General features: G+C 40.2%; 2 protein-coding genes across 4 annotated transcripts in view; both read right to left on the reverse strand.

Annotated features, from left to right (window-relative positions):
* Nucleotides 1–526: 526 nt before the first annotated feature.
* LOC310692306 (vomeronasal type-2 receptor 26-like) lies at nucleotides 527–9,565 on the reverse strand (the record flags this gene model as incomplete). The annotated part of the gene is made up of 5 exons (XM_083473024.1): nucleotides 527–3,253; nucleotides 4,126–4,252; nucleotides 4,689–4,904; nucleotides 7,005–7,296; nucleotides 9,315–9,565. 5 exons carry the CDS (start codon nucleotides 9,563–9,565, stop codon nucleotides 2,352–2,354), a joined length of 1,788 nt encoding a protein of 595 aa, XP_083329150.1. The 3' UTR covers nucleotides 527–2,351.
* A 2,340-nt stretch (nucleotides 9,566–11,905) lies between these two features.
* Nucleotides 11,906–20,437, reverse strand: part of LOC310692301 (vomeronasal type-2 receptor 26-like) — a 30,870-nt gene continuing 22,338 nt past the window's right edge. For 2 of the 3 annotated variants that reach the window (XM_083473015.1, XM_083473016.1), the window contains 5 exons: nucleotides 19,178–19,469; nucleotides 16,899–17,759; nucleotides 15,139–15,366; nucleotides 14,076–14,202; nucleotides 11,906–13,280 (listed from right to left, as the gene is read on the reverse strand). In XM_083473015.1, the coding sequence (XP_083329141.1) occupies nucleotides 12,370–13,280; nucleotides 14,076–14,202; nucleotides 15,139–15,366; nucleotides 16,899–17,759; nucleotides 19,178–19,469 (2,419 nt within the window). In that variant the 3' untranslated portion in view covers nucleotides 11,906–12,369. The remainder of the gene's footprint in view (nucleotides 13,281–14,075; nucleotides 14,203–15,138; nucleotides 15,367–16,898; nucleotides 17,760–19,177; nucleotides 19,470–20,437) is intronic. The other variant, XM_083473014.1, reaches the window with a different exon arrangement.

Consider the following 20,437-nt stretch of genomic DNA (forward strand, 5'->3'; position numbering starts at 1 on the left):
TGCTGGTGAACATAATGCTTTCTTTTCCCTTGAAATTTTATTTACTGGCTTTTCTTTGCAGGGTTGTTCTTTATAGGGTTTCAAGATGCCCATATTGAGCCACCTGAGTTTGAGCTGCCTGAACAGTTTAAATCTGAAACGTGGACATACTGGGAGCATGGCGGCATGGGACTACAGAGGGAGGGCATTAAACTGGATCATAAGCATGTTCTGCTTAGTCGCATTACCTGGCAACCTGGCATAGAATACCATTTTTAAATTCTTTGTTTTCCCTCTCCCAGGCTTAGGTAGGGCATTAGTAGCTGCTTTTCTGCTGCATTAGATCTGATGTAACTTTATGCTGCTTTAATTTATACCAGTTTGCTTTACACCAGCTTCTTGCACATAGGATTGCTCCATTAGTTTTGTATTAGCATGCAAGTCTCCTTAATAGGGACAAAAGAAGTTTTAAATAAAAAAACCTATAGAGTAAAAAGGACTAAACAAGCCTCAAGCAAACTTTTTGAGAAGTCCAATTTTATTAAGGAAGGAAGAAAATTGATTAAAAGAAGGAAAGCCAGCCATCTGAGGTAAGAGAGGAGATGAATAGGAAGACACAAGTAGAGAAGAGAGTAACTATGGCGGGAAATGTGCCTTATCTATCAATGGCAAATACAGATGTACAGTGGACCCTCCGGATACAAACTTAATTTGTTCTGGGGGTCTGTTTGCACCCCGAAAACTACATAAATAGAGGTGCACTCTGCACACATGCGCAGCGTGATTGAGCACTTCTGCACACACGGTAGAACCCAGAAGCATACACTTCCAGGTTTGCCGTGGCTGTAACCCGAAGATTACATATCCAAAGGGATATATAAACAGAGGTATGACTGTATATACATACACCAACACACATACTCATATATTGTAATACGTCCGTAGGTATATATAATATACCCGCCCACTAACTCGGGGGTAGCCAATGTGCTGCCCTCCTCCAAATGCTTTTTGTACCACAACTCCCTAATACCTGCCCATTGGACATCCTGAACTTCTAGTTCAGTTCAACAACATCTCATGGGCACAATATTGCCTACTGCTTCAGGAAGTGCAGTGATGTTTTCCCTACAGCCCAAGCCAAGCAGCCAGATTTCTAAGGCTGCAGCAATAGCACCCATTCACCCTGTGACAATAGTTTGTTAAATAAAATAAGTGAATAAAATACATAGGAGGAAAAGTAAACAGTCAGTAAGGCCATACACAAATTGTTCTCCCAGTTTTTGCCGGGGTTCTTCCATGAAGTGTATTTCACTGATGATGAATCCAGCATGATAAGCAACTCCACCAATGATGACATCTCCTGGATGGTGAAATGTGTGAAGAGGAGGCTGTGGATAATAGATATTACATTGAACAATATGTGCCTTGCATGTCATGCAAGGAAACAGGACCAGCAGGAAAATGATTAAAATCGCCATCCTCGGTACAAGAGCAAATCTTCCCTCTATATATAAAAACCTATATTTTCTTTTACAGCAGAAGCATTAAACCTCTGCCATTAAAACTAGACACGTTGAACATTTTGCATTTCCCTGAGAGGTCTGAAGCCTGGAATAACAAAGATCACCACTGTAGGCTTTTGCCTGTTCCCAATCCCTCTCTTTATATCTGACTGGTACTGGGATATTTAGGATGACCTTCACAGTCTTTGTTCTTTGTTTTCCTAGTGGCAACTGAAACTCCACAAGGGTTTGGTTGCACATAGTAACTAATTACTGTCCTTCTGACTAGGTAATTGTGTAGTTAATTATTACATCAAAGGCAATTCTTAAGCGAAGGATTTGGAGTCCTTTTGGAATTAAGAAACATTTGCAGCACTTTTCTTCTTAGAAAAACATGTGCCGGTAGCTCATAACCCATGAGTACCCCCAGAAAAAAAGGAATGGTTGTTTGTTATATTCTAAAGAAAGGTTTTCTCTCACACTTTAGCTACATATTAACATTCTCTGGAAAGTATAGAGGATTGTTTTTAACAACGTGACAAGCATTACACACCACCATCAAAAGTTTGGAGACAACATGATTCAGGACACTTTGAGAGTGAGATTGTTTTCAGCTGACTTCTTAACATTCAAAAAGCACCTTGCCGGGGGTGGGGCAGGTGGCAGCAGCAAAAATTGCTGAAAAGCAAAAAAAGACAGTACAATGGAGGGATGGGATACAGACACAATCTTTCCCCCTTACAAATCTTAATTCAGTTTCCCAAATTAAAATTTCATATTAGAAGAATGTGGAAGTCTGTTGGAAAATCTACATAGAACAACTATAGAATTAAAAACTAAAAAGTATGATGAAGAGATGCAAATTCTTCAGGCCCTATTTCTTATTAGATGTTCCTTGTTGTTCAACTCAGGTCGCAACAAAATAATGTAGCATTTGGGAGCAAAGATGCAAGCCAGAAGACCAGCACCAGAGGCTAAGATAGAGAAGATCTCCACAGCTACCATGTGTTTTCCCTTTGTGCTGAGGTAGGTTGGAACAAAGGATACCCAGACACTGCAAAAGACCAGCATACTGAAAGTGATGAATTTTGCTTCATTGAAACTGTCAGGTAACTTCCTGGCAAAGAAGGCCACAGTGAAGCTGACAAGAGCCAGGAAGCCCATGTAGCACAGAACACAGTAAAACATAGTCACAGATCCCTCATTACACTCTAGAACAACTTCCTTAGCCATTGAGTGCATATCAACATCTGGGAAGGGGGGTGAGGATCCCAGCCACACAATACAGATGCCTGCTTGAATAAGAAAACAGGAAATAACAACGGAATTGGTCAGTCTCTTTCCCACCCACATCCTTATCCTGGATCCTGGTTTAGTAGCCATGAAAGCTAGAACCACTGTGATGGTTTTTGCCAACACACAGGAAACAGCTACTGAGAAGATGATGCCAAAAGCAGTTTGTCGAAGGAGACAGGTCGTCTTGTCACGTCGGCCAATAAATAGCAATGCACAAAGAAAGCAGAGTAGGAGTGAGATGAGGAGAGTGTAGGTGAGGTCTCGGTTGTTGGCTTTGACAAGGGCTGTGTTGTGGTGCTTCATAAATGTTCCCAGAACCAGAGCAGTGATCAAAGAAAATGAAAGAGCAAAGCAAGCTAAGCTAATGCCCAAAGGTTCTTCATAAGACAAGAAGCTTATAACCTTGGGAATACACATGTCCTGGTTCTTGTTTGGATATTCTTCATCTGAACATTTATTACAGTCATTCATGTCTATAAAAGAAAACATGTAGCCTTAGTCTCAGCAACATGCTGAAATTGCTCTTTCCTGTCAGATAAGATTCTATGTTCATATGCTATCGCAATGCCAGTGTTTTTGTAGCTCTAAAGCTACGCTGAGCATCTCTTGACACTTCATACCACATTGTGACATTTATTTCAGTTAATACCTGGTCACAATATGATCTAATCTTAGGTCATGACCATAAAATATGTAAGAACCATATATTTGGTAATTGATACATTTTGATTGGTTCTTGTATTCTGTTTATTTTCCCCTTCTTCCTTCATTAATCAATTTTTGAGCATTTACGGTTTCCAGCCACACCAACAAGTCAATGGTGGTTGTTCTTCATAGCCCTCTAGGGGTTACGAAAAAGTTCAGGCATGGGAAAGAGAGGAGATGAGGTGGGGGAGGGAGAAATAAATTAAATATATATACGGTAAATACACAGACAAACAGACATGTAGAAAACAAAATGATGAAAACGATGTCGTCCTGGATGATCACAGAGTGATCTCCTTATTTCACATCCACTGAAGGAAGTGAAATTCTTTGAAGGCAGGGCCCCTTAAGCTACATTACAAAAGTGAAGTGTCCATTTCACAAATGCATGAACCAGATTAGCTAAGTTGGGGGGGAGGGGAATCACAAACTTCAATTTAAAAAAAGCAAACAAACAGGTAATATGTTTGAAACCTCAATGTGTAGGTGATACTAAACACTACCTTTGAAAGTTTTCTTCTCTGCTAAGATATCAGCAGAACTACCCATTATATAGATACACAGAAGGCACCGTCATTTTTATTGACTGGATCTGTCTTTAATACCCTGATTCAAGTGATCTCATATATCAGATACTTACCCTCCTGATCTGAAATCTTCCCTTCTGGACATGGGATGCAATCATAGCAGCAAAATGGCTTTCCCTCTTTCACTTTCTTCCTAAAACCTGGGTGGCACCTCTCAGTACATAATGAAAGAGGCTGGGACTAATCCATAAAAGAGAGAGCAGAAAAATAATGTTCAGAATGATGAGATTAGAATCCTTTCCTTTGTGTGAACATTTCATTTGTTACTAAAGTCATACCTCTTTTCAAGAGACTCCATCTCTGAATGGAGTCAGAGGCAGCTCATCCTATTTTACCACCTGAGGCAAAACAGGAATTGCTGCCTCATGGCCCCTCCACCATGTCCTGGCTCTCACATAAATTGATGGGAACCAGGGTGCTCCTCAAAGTGTTGCTGATCATTTTCCCTCTGGGAGAGGTCAATTGACAATATTGTGTGCAGGAATAACCCGAGTCTCCCAGAATTCAGTGGGAGTTGGGGTACACTTCAAAGTGTTGCTGTTCACTTAGCTTCCCTGTACTGGGGCTTGGAAGATGAGTGGCAATGCTACTCAAATGGCTAACAATTGGGGCCTACCTGGTTAAACCAGTCGTACCATGTAATAGCATTCGCATTGATACTGAACACTTGGTTGGCATCTACACTCCCAACTTTCACTCTGTGAAATGATTGGTTTGAAGAAACAATCCAGTTGATTATATCAAATCCAGCCACTAACTCCCCATTTTGGTCAAAAGAAATCTTGTCTCCTCCACTGTTGTTAAAGGACACACTTCTGAGAAAGTGATGGATCTAGTTTGAATAAGGAAAAAGCCAGAATTTAGAAACGGACACAGCTGGGGCTTTCATAACAAAATTGAATGTTGGGTACAACATTCTGAGTGAGAAAATATTCATGATAAATGTGCTAACTCTTTGGAATTCAGAGATAGATTATACAGTTGCAATGCTCTGTCACTTGAGCCTATTACCTGCCCAAACTGTTGATTCTGATACTTCTGGACTCCTTTGCCTTCCTTTGCTCTGAATCTAAATGAAGACTTGTCATGTAAAGCATGGGCTACAGCATAGACAGCATTGTAGATGCTGTAGCTGTGGCCATTCATTCCCATCTCAAAGAATGGTGCTGGAAGGCTCTCCAGTTTTTCCTCCCCAGTGCAAATATCCCCTTCCACATCTTCCACATCTGGATCTGAGAATACACAACTAAATGTCTGTTGCCAGAAGTCCTTGATAAAACCATCTTCTTTTGTAATGGAAGGATTTCGGCTCTCAAGAAATGGTTTGAAATTGGGGACGTAACTGGAATGAATTGTGAAGGACAGGACACCATGGAATATTTCTGTTTCCCAATTCTTTTGGTAACCCAAGGAAGTGAGCTCCATTTCAGCTGTTGATATCCACACTAAGCCCTTTGGTAGGCTTGGTGGAGTTCTCGAATAATAGGGAAGCCATCTCAAAAACACCATGGAATTAGATTCACCATAAAACACAACTACATTGGTTGTACTTTTCATTATTATATTGTGTATCCTTGTCCCATCTTCTAACATTTCATCCAGTTCAGAGCCAGAAGTTAACATAGGGACTCTTATTTTAAAGTCAAAGCAGACACCTCTCTGGTTAAATACTGGCAAAACAGCTTGCAAAAATCTTTCACCATTTTCATTATCCATTACAAGGACCCCAATCCATATCCACCTGAAATGCAGAAGCAAAGAAAGAATCCCTTTGTACTGAAGGGCTTCATGGGGTACCATCTGGTAGAAAGAAAGTCCTAGGTTTCTATCATTCAACAATGGGACAGAGCCATATATGAGCTGAAGAGATGAAGAAGGCAATAATAATCAGATATATATAGTATATTGAAGGTTTTAAAACATATCCATGTAGGTATATTGAAGGTTTTAAAACATATCCATGTAGGTTGTTCCCTTTTCAGATGAAAGCCATATGTTAACAAGATAGGGAATTACATTTTGTTGATTCCCGCTCACCTCAAGGGAAAGCACTGCTCCCTAAACCTAGAACAGTTATTTGTGGAGTATGGGGGCTAAAGGGGACAAGAGGATTTAAAAAACAAACAAACCAGAAACAAAACTCAGCTCATCTGTAAGCTCCTTATGCAGCTACATTGGTTTCTAGGTGCCTCCCCCATTTCTTTCTTGTTGGAATCATCTGCATTTGTGCCTTCCGTATTTCACCTTTAAGAAACTCCCATCCATCTTGGGCTCCCTTCTCTCTGAGTATTTCTGACCATGAGATCTCACCTAGTAGTTCTTTAAGCTTTTTTGAAATCAGCATTCTTACAATCCAGAGTGCATGTCCAACTACACATAGCTTTCCCTTGCCGCTAACTGTGTTTCCTCCTAATTGTGTCTACCTGGATGTCCACATAAATAGTGAATGCTTATCTCCCTTGAACTCTCCTTGTTGCCTTGATATTAGTTACTCAAGTTCTGAGCACTTGATTTTCTTTAAATTACATGCAGAGTTCACCTGGCAAGGTGTGGTTCTTCCATACATTGATGGTTTTTATGTAGTCCTATTTGCACTTAATTTTCCCCGCAATGGTGAATGTACTATGAAGAATATTTTCTTCTACAGTTTAAGCCCTCTTTTAACCTCCTGAATTTAATACAATCGAAACAATAAAACAAAAGAAACAGCAGAACTGGCAACATCATAAAAACTCTATCAGCAACATCGGACTAAACTTCTTGTTTTTCAAGTTTGGCTCTGAGATGCATGGAAAAAATAAGTCTGTCTCTTTTTTTGCAAGGCACACATTAACATCTTTGAATCATAGAATATGAAATGCAGTATGTCTAAGAATATATGTGTTAACTCCCCATGTTACACCCACTCACCTACAGACAGAGAGATTCCTACCTGTGGAACCTTATAGTTACTCAAGAGAGTTGCCACGTGAATGGAAATTTGGGCATCCAGTCCTCCAACAACTGCTATTAGATTTTTTTGCTTGTCACATAGGTAGTTAGGGATAAATCTCTCCAGTGCTGATAGAAGCAGCATTGTGGCATGATAAGTCCTCCTTGCGTTGTTATAACTGTCATAGATGTGGAAGCCCAGAGTGAGATTGGGTAAGATCAGAGAGTTTTCATTTATCTCCTTTACTGCAAAAGCCAAAGCCAGGATGTGTTGGTAATGCTTAGAGACTACACTGAAATGAAAGTGAGATTCTGTTTCAGAAAGTTATTCCACACTTAAAAAAAACAATGTCACGGTCTTCTGTACCTACTTTTTTCAAAAAGCAAGTATTACAGCATTTATAAGGTATATATATTTAGATAAACAACACCAGTGTTTACATTGAAATTTCAACAATGGACAATTAGCATATTTTCACCAATAGATGTATCATGGTGTACAGTATGCAAAGAGACTGGATAAAAGCACACAAAAAACTTTTCAACATGTCAATGAGCACCATTACTATTTGAATACTCAGAAATTATACATTTTAAATTAGGAGGGTGGTGAGGATATTGACAACTTATCAAGAGTTATCGTGGTTTGAAAATATTTTGTTTAATAACCCAAAGAAAGCAGTTTCCAAAATATACCGCCAGGCATTGCATTAGCAAAATTAGCCTATCATATTTGGAAAAATAAGCAGCAAATTTACTAAAAGAAAATCCTAGGAATGATTGTTTATGGGGGAAGCTCAGTAACTTTATTGTAGCTTCTCTATTGCAGGAAAATTGTTTAAAGGTGATAGATATGGTATCAAGCCCTGGTGATAATTTTAAATATGATGAGTGAGATTTTATCTATTGTACATGAATCTGTAAATCTGTTAATGGCTTTTGGAAACTAAGATAGCAAGTTATTAATGTTATCTTAGCAGAAAGACTGAGGCTAGAACCTACAATATTTTTATACAGAATTGTAAAAGGAATACTGTTTAAAAGGGGGCCACCAGGTGGCGCGTTGGAAGATGGCCGACAATAACATCTCTCTGACCCATACGAGGTACTAAGGGGCTGCTATGGGAAGTATGCAGCCTTCCCACCCACCCCTGGATATGGGGGGGGGCCTGCCCTGCCAGTGGTGTTCACAATGCACCCCCTGATCCGAGAGATGGGGTGCCAAACACTTGGCACAGGCCCTCAGTGAAGTCAGATCTTCCTGACGCCGATTCCAATTAGCGCGTGCTGGTTGCTTCAGCTCGGAATTAGAATTAGAAACATATGATTGGAAATGAAGCTGAAAGCACATACATCAAGTAAAGCTCGACAGATAAGACTGCTGATTAATGGATCTCTGCAACCAGGAGTGACGGATGGATAAGTAAATCTTCTGATGAATCACCACAAGGAGACTGTATGTTTGGAATGAAGGGGGGTGGAGGAAAAAACTCTTTTTTTCTTTGCACGATGTGATATTAATAACCCTTCACCCCAGATAGAAACAAGATCGTCGCGTTTTTACTAATCATAGGCAGGATTTTAAGAACTGTGTGGGATGGAATACAACAGGAGAGAAGACTGGTGAACGGTGAGAAAGAGGAAAATTTTTATGACGCAGTTAAAAAATAGCGTCTCGCCAAGACAGGCTTGCCGGAGAAAGAAGGACAGGGGGAGGAGAATCAGGATCGTTCGAAAGAGAAGGAATGTTGGAATGCAAGTTTGACCTGACAGAGCCCCCTGATTCATTTGATTTATTTGGTAAGCCTGAGAAAAATAAAGGACAGACCAGAGATTAATTTTGTTTATGGAAGCGTTGTACAGAGGCTGTCCCTGACCGATATGATTTTTGGAAGAGTACAAAACCCACACAGAATGCCAGTTTTCAACCTGCTTGTGAAAATCATCAGAGATTGCAAAGGAATATACGATAACATATACGATATATGATATACGATAACAACAAGAAGAGAAAGGAAGTAATAAAGAACTATTGCTCTTTATCTAAATGGAATTGGGGTGGGGGGTTTTGTTTTGTTTTGTTTTTGTTTTTGTTATTCTATGCTTTCTTTATTTTTATGCTTTTATATTCTGTGTGTGCAATGACTGTAACTTATTTTATAAAGCTACCTTTTCTCACCAGACCCTCAACCCTTGCCTTAAACACTTTAGTTTTTTCCTACAACTCAACTCAAGATGCCAATGTTTCAAGGCTGTAGTTATCCCAGTGTCTGAAAAAGACAAGAAAAGCAAACAGTTATGAAGACCTTACACAATTGGTTCCATCAGCACAGGCAAAGGTTCTTCTTCAAAAGGTAGTAAACTGGTGACGATGCCAGCATGATAAGCCACACCACCGATGATGAGGTCTCCTGACTGATGATATGTGTGAAGTGGAGAGTGTGGATAAACCATACTGCACTGAACAGTGTGAGCCTTGCATACCATGTGAGGAAACAGTGTTAGCAGCAAGAGCACTAAAACTACCATCCTCAATACAGTACAAATCTTTCCTCTGCACATAAAGTCCCCCCGCTTTTATAGCACAATAACTACAGCTTCTGTGGTTAAAACTTCATGATTTGAACGTTTTACATTTTCCTGATAAGCCTGAAGCGTGGAATAGCCAAGATCAGAGCTGTAAACCTCCCCCTGTCCCCAGTCCTTCTCCCCAGCTCTGAATTGCATTGGGTATATTTATGACATCCTTCACAGTCTTTGCTCTTTGTTTTGGTAATGGCCATGCAAATTCCACAGAGGTTTGGATGACTATCAGAACTAATTACTGTCCTTTAATTGAGAAGTCAGTTGTTAAATTAAATGTAATTGTTGAGTTTAAATTGGAAAGTCCCTGTGCAAATGAACAAAGTTGTTTGTCTCATACTCTGGAAAGTTCTTTTTTGACACAGATTTTCTCTTTCAGTTAGGAAACGAAGGGGCAAAAAAGTTTGAAATGAGAAAGACGACAACACTATTTTCAAAACAACCACCACAACCACAACAATGTTTCCTGTTGGCATTAGCTCAGCCTCTCCTACATTGAAGTCATTATTCTCCCCTCCCCACAATGGCTATTTTGTATTATATGATGTCCCCAATATGGCCATTTTGTGATATACCATGTCATTTAAAAAAAAATTCCAATGTGTAAAATGGCTTCAAAAAAGTGGTGATGGCTGGAAAGGGAAAAGAAAAAATGTGGGGTCAGTAACCAGGCCCTGTAGCAACTATTAAGAGTCATGGTCAAGGAGGGCTCCCATATTTCAAAAAGTAAAAGCCAGGACACCCCAAAATTGTTGAGCTTGCTGAAGATCCAGGACAGACCTCTGCTTCCAGGAAATCCTCCCTGAATGTCACTTCCACCTTTGAAATTCCAGTAATGTCCAGGATTGTGGTCAGATTGCCCTCTGACCTCCCACCAGCACATCCTGGGAAACTTCCAGTGCATCCCACATGATTGCTCCCAGCACTGTCAGCAAAACACTGAGACCTTGGGGTGGGAGGGAGGCTGCACTCACTACAAAGTAACTGGACTGATACTTCTCCTTTGAGTGTCTGGATCTTTACAGTGATTAAAACAAAAAACTCAGGAGCCTGCTCTGACAAATTGGCAAGGCATATTGTGGGTAAAGCTGCTCTTATTCATACTGAACCGCTCTTGATACAAGTCCTGTGTAGATATCCGGAGCAACATATAATCATTTTGTGGGGGGTCATTTTTCAGATAATGAACCCTCTGGATGTGGACACAGTGCTTTGGTAGAGGATTGGCCTGTTACCTACATGCTTAAACATTTCCCTTCTTAGTTATTAGAAAGTGTAACCCTGTTGATTCTCCCAATTCACTCAAGAACTTTTGATACCACAGACCATGGCATCCAACTGAATTGATTCTAAGATGCAGGAGTCGATTTCAACTTGTATCCATTCTTTATAATATATGCATGAAGTAAGGGTATAACACAGGATTCACAGGATTCACAAATGCCAGGCTGAATCAATGTGATTTGGAAAGATTAAACAGGATCCCACCCCCTCCTGAAATTCAACGTGAGAGAAAGTTGTACCTTCCGATTATAGAGTGCAAAATGGTTGATACTGGGGAAGGCACACTTTTAAGTACTTAGATCCCAGGCCATTTAGGACTTCATATGCTAGTACTAACACCATGAATTAAGCCCAATAGCTCATTGGCTGCCAATGCACTGCTTTCAGGACCAGTGACACATTATCCCATCAGGCTTCCCACTTACCAGCCTAGCAGATGCAGTCTGTAATAATTGAGGTCTCTGGACCATCCTCAAGGTAGGTCCCACATAAGCACATTGCAGTAGATGAGACAGGAGGCCACCACAGCACAAACAACTGAAGTCAAGCCTTCCAGACGCAGGGATGGCTGTAGCTGGTGAATCCTTATTTTATTTTTTTCATACATTTCATCCCATTGAAGGGAAACCACTGAAGCTAACCTTCTACAATTGATACACTTTTGACAAAAGGGATTTATTTCCATATATCTTGTACTGACTTAGTGTATTAAGAACTGCATGCCAAGGCCCCATGACCCTGTCGCTCCCAAGACAGCAACTTATAATTTGGTTCAAATAGGCCGCAACTTTAATGATTACAGATGCGAATGGCTATAATCCTCCCCACCTGTCCTCAGATTGTGAATATGGAACATGTGAACACTGCCTGACTGTTGAAGGTCTAACATTTGGATAGCTTTCATTCTCCTGTACACACTTATTTCACAAATTATTTTGCAAAATGGTTGAATTTGAAAACACAGAAAATGAGTGAATCTTACTTTTATATATTTATTAAATTTATATACCTGCATCAGACTATCACAGAATGGTTTACAGTATAAAAATACACTTCTAACATCTGGTATTTGGGTAAGATCATATAAATATTATATTATAATTTGGTGTTCATCACAGCCTTTTTCTTCCTAAACATTTAATCCCCTTAACAGGGTAGTTTATACTAGTGATGTGGCTGCAGGTGATGTGGTGGTCATTTGCCTCATATGTTTAGGTTTTCCTTTTTGGCATTTCCAACCTACCACCAGGTTTGGTTGGCATAGTATGTAAGTGAATATAAGTTGATGTAATGTACTTTACTCAATACATGGTATCCATTCAGGAAGATTCCACTTTTCCATTGGAATTTTTTAATTAGAGGAAATTGATGGAATTTGAGTGAATATTTGTCTAGGTCACATTTTAGGAAAAAACCCCTTAGAAATATTCTGCAGTGTAGACACAATGTATAAGAGGCACATGCACATACCAGCTTCTGCGCTATATTTAAATCTATATTCAAATTATTCTGCCTTTCCTCTTCATTAGATGTTCCTTATTGTTCAGCTCAGGCCTCAAAAGAATAATGTAACATTTTGGAAAAAAGATGCAGCCTAGCAATCCAGCGCTGGAGGCTAAGATAGCGAAGATCTCCACAGCAACCATGTATTTTCCCTTAGAGCTCATATAAGCTGGAACAAAAGATACCCAAACACTGCAAAACACCAACATGCTGAAAGTGATGAACTTTGCTTCATTGAAACTGTCAGGTAGTTTCCTGGCAAAGAAAGCCACAGTGAAGCTGGCAATTGCCAGGAAGCCCATGTAGCTCAGCACACTGGAAAACATAGCCACAGACCCTTCATTACATTCCAAGACAACTTCTTTACTCACTGAGTGCATGTCCACATCTGGGAAGGGGGGAGAGGTTGCCAACCACACAGCACAGATACCAGTTTGAATAACAGAGCAGAAAAGCACAATGGAGTTGGCTAGCCTCTTCCCTACCCATTTCCTCATCCTAGATCCAGGTTTGGTGGCTAAGAAAGCCAGGACCACTGTGGTAGTTTTGGCCAACACACAAGAAACAGCCACAGAGAAGATGATGCTAAAAGCAGTTTGTCGGAGGAGACACATCATCTTCTGTGGTTTCCCAATGAATAGCAGTGCACAAAGGAAGCAGAGCAGGAGAGAGATTAGGAGAGTATAGGTGAGGTTCTGGTTGTTGGCTTTGACGACGGGAGTGTGATGGTGTTTTATAAATATTCCTAGCATCAGAGCAGTGGTGAAAGAAAAGGCTAGAGCAAAACAGGTTAAGCCAAGTCCTAACAGTCCCCCATATGACAAATAGGTTACAGACTTAGGAATACATAAATCCTGATTTTTGCTTGGATACTTTTCATCAGCACATTTAATGCAGTCATTCATGTCTGAAATAGAAAAGCCAGATCTTGATTTTACAAATACACCATAACATTTCAACATGATGCATAAAAATGTTTCTTTCACGCAGTCAAAACTGTTTGTACAAATTCATATATGTTCAGTGCTGGTACTCTCAAATGTGGTTTAGAGCCTCAGTGATATTAAGCAGCATCATTAGTACTAAAACCAATGATTTTTTAAGCAGCCTGAGATTACAGTGCCAACCTAAATGTGGCAGAAGGACCATGATCATTAAAGGGGGGACTTTTGTTCATCTCCTGCAGCATCTAAGTAGTGTTTAAAGAAAGACCGAAGTAAAAGGATGTTGCAGTGCCATTCACAAAACATGAATGATAGCTGCTAAAGCAAAATATAGCTGCAAATTTCTTTGTTTATGTACTTTTCCTTTTGAAAATAAAACAAAACAAAAAACAGACGATTTGTAGTTTATAGCCAAGGAGCAACACGAATTTAAGAATCCCGATTTTGAGGTGTACCTCAATAACATCTTTGAATGGTGATTTCTTTGGTGAGATATCAGCAGAGCAGCACTACTAATAATGCATTGCGATTTTAATTGAATTAATTTCTTTACAATCACCAGGTCAAAATGATACCACATGGACCAGATTCTCCCTAAGCAGCAGCTTCTTCTTAGATCCAGCTCACCAAACCATTTAACAAAACCTATCACTCAAGGAACAAAAAAAGTAACCTTGAAGCATTCACAGTTACTGTATAAGCATACTCCTCTGAATGACACCCATTCCTTTGATAAACCTAAATAATATATTTCATACCTTCCTGATTGGAAATCTCTCCTACTGGGCAAGGGATGCAATCATAGCAGCAAGATGCCTCCGACTCCCTCCCTTTCTTCCTAAAACCAGGGTGGCAACTCTCTGTACAGACAGAAAGAGGCTGTGCCTAATGAGAATACATAGTATGAAATTATTAGAAGAGTTTGCATTTGATATCCCGCCTTTCACTCCCTTTAAAGAGGCTCAAAGTGGCTAATATTCTCCTTTCCCTTCCTCCCCCACATCAAACACTCTGTGAGGTGAGTGGGGCTGAGAGACTTCAAAGAAGTGTGACTAGCCCAAGGTCACCCAGCAGCTGCATGTGGAGGAGCGGAGACGCGAACCCGGTTCCCCAGATTATGAGACTACCGCTCTTAACCACTACACCACATGGCACATATTTAGTCCCCGTCCCCCCACCCCAAGACTCTCTATAGCAAGAAGGCATTTCATTCATGTATGAATGGGTTCAATCTTACAAGTTGTGATTCAAAGCTTGTATATTTTGTAGTATTATGCCTATATTTATAACTCATTATTTGTTTATTTTTGTTGCTGTTTATTTTTTCATGCCAAACTGTATAACAAAAGTAATATTGATTAAGGTATAGATGTAAACATAAGAATAAATTACCCCTGCCTGCCCATGAACAGTATTTCATAATTCAAATTATATTTATTTAAAACACAATGTATTTTACAAATAGGATTAAGAACTTTCCGTTTAACATAATATTCAATATACTCCAATGCATCATATTATTTTTTCCTTTACAAGTTCATTGTTTTGTATAACTTTTTAAAATAATAATAATAATAATAATAATAATTCTGTTACTTTTATCCACATTCACTTCTCGGATATTTGACAGATTTTGGAAAACTGATTGGGTGATACCCAATTTGCTTAAATTTATTGTGCAGTATAGAAGGCTGGTTTCTAACATAAGTGTTAAAAGAGAGCTCACGATCGTTCACAGAAATTTGCTTTGCACTTCCACGCAGAGAGGCAGTACTATTCAAAAATGGGAAATCTCCAGAGCTGCCAACAGTCAGATCCTACCTGGTTAAACCACTTGTGCCATGTGATCGCATCTTCATTTATGGTCAGGACTCGGTCCGAAGGTCTGTCAGGATCCACAGTCCCAATTTTCACCCTGTGAAAGGTTTGATTTGAGGAAACTATCCAATTGATAACATCAAATTCTGCTAATAATTCCAAATTATGGTCAAAGGAAATCCTGTTCCCAGCACTGTTGTTAAATGAGACACTTCTCAAAAATTGATGGAGCTAGATTGGAAAAGAAAAGGCAAATATCTTAAATAGATATTTAAGAATGTCTAGAGATGGATTTTGCAAATTAAGGTCTAATTGTGGCAGCAGAATGCTGCCATGGAATGGGATGGAGGAATCTCTATGTGAATCCACAAAATTACATGAATGTAGGCTGCTCATGCTGTAAGTTTAGAAACCACAAAGAGGAAAGACAGCCTGAAGATGGTTCAGAAATTTCAGCTAGTGCAGAAATCAGTGGCCAGGTTGCTCAGTGGAGCAAGACGGTTTGAGCATATGGCCTGATTGCACTGGCTGCCAATTAGTTTCCAGATCCAATTCAAAGTGCATTTAATTTCTGAGGATCGCAATACCTCAACACTTCTCTCCATAGGTAAAAAGGTAAAAGTAAAGGACCCCTGGATGGTTAAGTCCAGTCAAAGGTGACTATGGGGTTGTGGCACTAATCTTGCTTTCAGGCCGAGGAAGCCGGTGTTTCTCCATAGACAGCTTTCCGGGTCATATGGCCAGCACGACTAAGCCCCTTTTGGTGCAACACTGAAAGCAGAGCAGTGTACGGAAATGCCGTTTACCTTCCCACCAGAGCTGCAACTATTTATGTACTTGTACTTTTTGGCGTGCTTTCAAACTGCTGGGTTGGCAGGAGCTGGGACAGAGCAATGGGGATCACTCCATCGCGGGGATTCAAACCACCAACCTTCTGATCGGCAAGCCCAAGAGGCTCAGTGCCTTAGACCACAGCACCACCTGCGTCCCACATAAACCCTGAGAACATCATCTGAGGCCCTTCTTTGTGTTCCTCCTCCACGCGAGGTCCAGAAGATGGCAACATGAGAATGGGCCTTTGCTGCAGTGGTTCCCTGTTTGTGGAATGTTCTTGCCAGGGAGGTTTGGCTAATATACCTTTAGGTGCCCGGCAAAAACATTCCTCTTCAACCAGACCTTTGGCTGATTGACACCCGATGCCTTTTTAAATGTTTTGTGTGGGAATGTATTTTGCGGTTTTTTTAATATTGTAATTCTATGTTGTGAACTGCCCTGAGATCTACAGGTACAGGAAAGTATACAAATTTAATAAATAATAAATTATAATAATTTGACAGCAGCCAACACCAACTATCTGAGAAAGTCATATTATGCCATAAATTTTTACAGCTTTTTCTCACAGCTACAGAAAGGTTACTCCTAGCCTAGTTACAGAATGTCATTTGGATTGCCAAGCTCTGCAGCAAAGTTGCTATTCCATTTGCAGCTCCAAAAAACTCCCCAAGTATTTGTGCTTGATAAATTGCACATGTTTATAAATGCCCTATACTTTTACTTTTCTATAGCTTTAATATGATTTGGAGAGAAAGAGTGATGATAATGTGAGCACAGGAAGAATGTGAGGAATATGTTTCTACACTGGAGGCCTTTTGTAAGACCTAAGATACCATGCAAAGAATATGATGAATAGGTTTCTATGCTGGAGGCCTTTTGTAAGACCTAAGATACCATGCAAAGTTATATGATGATGTTCATGCCCCTACCTGCCACATCTGGAGATTCTGAAACTTCAAAACCCTTCCATCCACTATTGCACTGTGTTTCACTCTAGACAAGGCAATGGCATGCAAAGCATGGGCCACAGCATAGACAGCATTGTAGATGTTGTAACTGTGACCAGTCATGCTCACTTCAAAAAACGTTCCAGGAAGGTTCTGCAGTTTCTCATCGCCAGTACAAATATATCCATCTCCCCTCTCCAAAACAGTATTTGGGAATACACAGCCAAAAGCCTGCTGCCAGAAGTCTCTGATAAAACTGTCTCCTTTTGTCCTGGAAGGACTGATGCTCTCAACAAATGGCTTGAACGCTGGTAGGTCAGTGGTGTGAATTGTGAATGACAGAGCACCAAAGATTATATCTGTATCCCAATTCTTTTGAAAGGCCAATGAAGTGAGCTCCATCTGGGCTGTCAGTATCCACACTTTCCCTCTTGATATATTTGTCTCATGTTCCTCTTTTGACAGATATGGAAACCATCTCAGATACATCATAGCATTAGATTCTCCATAAAACACTATTACATTGGCTTTGCTGTTCATGGCTTTAGTGTGTATTTTTGACCCATGTTCTAACTTATCATCAAATTCAGTGAAAGAAATTGAAAAGGGGAGCACTTCTATGAAGGCAAAACAAATACCATTCTGGGAGAACAGTGAAACTGCTATTTGCAGAAATCTCTCTCCATTGTCTGTGTCCATAACAATGACCCCAATCCATATCCAACTGAAATGCAGTAATAAAGAGAGCATCCCTGAATACTGAAGAGTTTCCTTAGGGGTCATCTGGAAGAAAGAAAGTCCTGGGGCTTTATCGTTCATCACTGGAGCAGAACCATACACAAGCTGAACAGAGGCAAAGATTTAAGGAGAGATAAGTATAGCAATTTTTAAGCTGTAGTTTCATGTGTAAAGGTAAAGGGACCCCTGACCGTTAGGTCCAGTCGCGGACGACGCTGGGGTTGCAGTGCTCATCTCGCTTTACTGGCTGAGGGAGCTGGCGTACAGCTTCCGGGTCATGTGGCCAGCATGACTAAGCTGCTTCTGGCGAACCAGAGCAGCACACGGAAATGCCATTTACCTTCCCGCCAGAGTGGTACCTATTGATCTACTTGCCCTTTGACATGCTTTAGAACTGCTAGGTTGGTAGGAGCTGGGACCGAACAATGGGAGCTCACCCTGTCGCAGGGATTCGAACCACCGACCTTCTGATCGGCAAGCCCTAGACTCTGTGGTTTATACCACAGCGCCACCCGCTGGTCTGGAAACTCAGGCCTAGGCACCAAAAGCAGCTTTCTAGGCCTCTTTATCTGTGTCTCAGAACTCTCTCCAGGCCACACCTGCCAGTTGCCCTGCTTCTTACAATGAGTGTTTTTGCCTAGCTAGAGTGAGTCCTTAATCTATGATAATGCCTCTTTGTCTCGAAACTAGCCTACACTACAAAGTTAAACTTTACATTCATTGACCCACTGACTTCTTATTCTTTCCCAGCCCACCACCACCATGTGGCCCTCAAAATTTTGCATACAAGAAGATAAGACCCTTTGGCTGAAAAAGGTTCTCCAGCCCTGACATTAAGACACAAAGTGTACGTCAACCTCATAAAGTCAGTGGTTATTATCCCATGCTAAAGATACAGGGCTGACCAAGAGACAATAGGGTCTAAGCAAATTCCTTTTATGGTTGGGGAAAGAACTTAGTGTATTTCCTCAGAACTCATGCTCTTTCACAATCAGTCAGAAACAAATATTTTTTAAAAGATATAAATATGTATGTGTACATTGGTGGTCCAACCCTGTGTTTACTGCAATGTATTATGGTGTGCAATGCCTGCAAACAGGAGACCTTGCACAATTGTATCCACCTATGTCTCACTGCCGAAACAAATGTCTCATTTTATGAAAAACTGGTGTCTGGATTCTGTTGACTGTTCCAGGCAGCCAAAGACATTGGGCTTGAACCCCTAAATTCCCCCAACACTTGGGTAGTGGACCTCCCTTCTTGCTCTGTCCCTGATGTGCTTCCTTTGCACTTTGAAATCTTTTCTATTCCACAAAACATTTAAAAGCATGAAAAGCAATGTTTTTGGTTCTATGATGAATTCTAATTCTGATTATTATTTATGTACATCCATAAAAAATCCAAGCATTAACCATTATATACATATCTGAAATAAATAAATGAATGAATGAATAAATAAATAAATAAATAATATTAATTATACACTATTCCCACATACAAATGAGCATGTGTGCCTTACCTACCTGTGGAATCTTATAGATATCGAGGATATTTGCAATTGCAACAGAGATTTTGGAGTCTAGTCCTCCAATCACTGCAGTCAGCTTATTCTGGATGTCACATTTGTAGTTCGGAACGAATCTCTCCAATGTAGATAAAAGTAGCATTGTAGAATAGTAGGTCTGCTTTGCCTTGAAATAGCTGTCATAGATGTTGAAGCCTAAGGTGATATTGGGTAGGATCAGAGGGTCTTCATTTATCTCATTCACTGCAAATTCCAGGGCCAGAATGTGTTGGTAATTCTTTGGCACTGCACTAGAATGAAAGTTGCATTCTGTATCAAACTATTCCACACCTAAATAATAATAATAAACCACTATGTTCTGAATCTTCTTCCTCATTATTATTATTTTATTACCGCCTCGAGCCAAATTGTGAGATGACAAATTGTGATTTTGTGCCCAGCCTGCATATACAAAAGCAAGCTGTGGTTTGTTTCTGTTTCCCAGGAGCAGTGGTAGGTGCTGCCCATTGGGACTGCTTGGACAGAAAGCAGAGAGCCTAACAATAGATGAAGCACTTTGTAAGTACAATTGGTTTAATTCACACTGAAAATGGGAATGCCTGTGTAATGGTGAAAGGTTTAACTGGAAGATTCCACTGAAGGTTTAGAGAAACAAGAAGGACAGTCTCTGAGCTTTAACTAGTTGATAAGTAACTGATTGTTCTCCTAGCTAACATGTGAGTCACTTCCCCTTACCTTGGGGGTAAGTAGCTTTGTCACTTCCCCTTGCCTGAGGAGGAAATAGGTAATCAAGCCTTTGTTCCTCTCCCCAGTCTACCTGAGAATTCAGCACGCAATGCCGTCTGAGATGGTTGCTCCAGCTCAGCCACACAGCTGTCACCAGCCATTTTCATGTACTTATACCAATAATTTATAAACTTTGATCATTTGGTTATAAAGCCACATCTTACTCCCTGTGCAGCATTTCTGACTCTTATATGCAACAGCACATTAATTTGACCTGTGGAGAGTTTGTTAAGTAAGCATTTTTTTAAAAAAAAACTTTCCACATGTGGTCTTTTCCTATGCTGGGGAAGAGGGAATCTTTGAAAGGAACTTTTATAAAGGGCAATTTTGGAACTCCCATGGAAAGGTGTATCCTAAACAATTTAAAGCCTATATTTCCACTCTTTACTTTGCTGCCTATTTTGTGAATTAAAATCTCTTCTGAGGTTCTCTCACCAAATAGTACTTGCCTTAAACTTGGCTCTTGGCATCA

The sequence above is a fragment of the Podarcis liolepis genome, assembly GCF_965112155.1.
Source record: "Podarcis liolepis genome assembly, chromosome: 13".
NCBI lineage: Eukaryota > Metazoa > Chordata > Lepidosauria > Squamata > Lacertidae > Podarcis > Podarcis liolepis.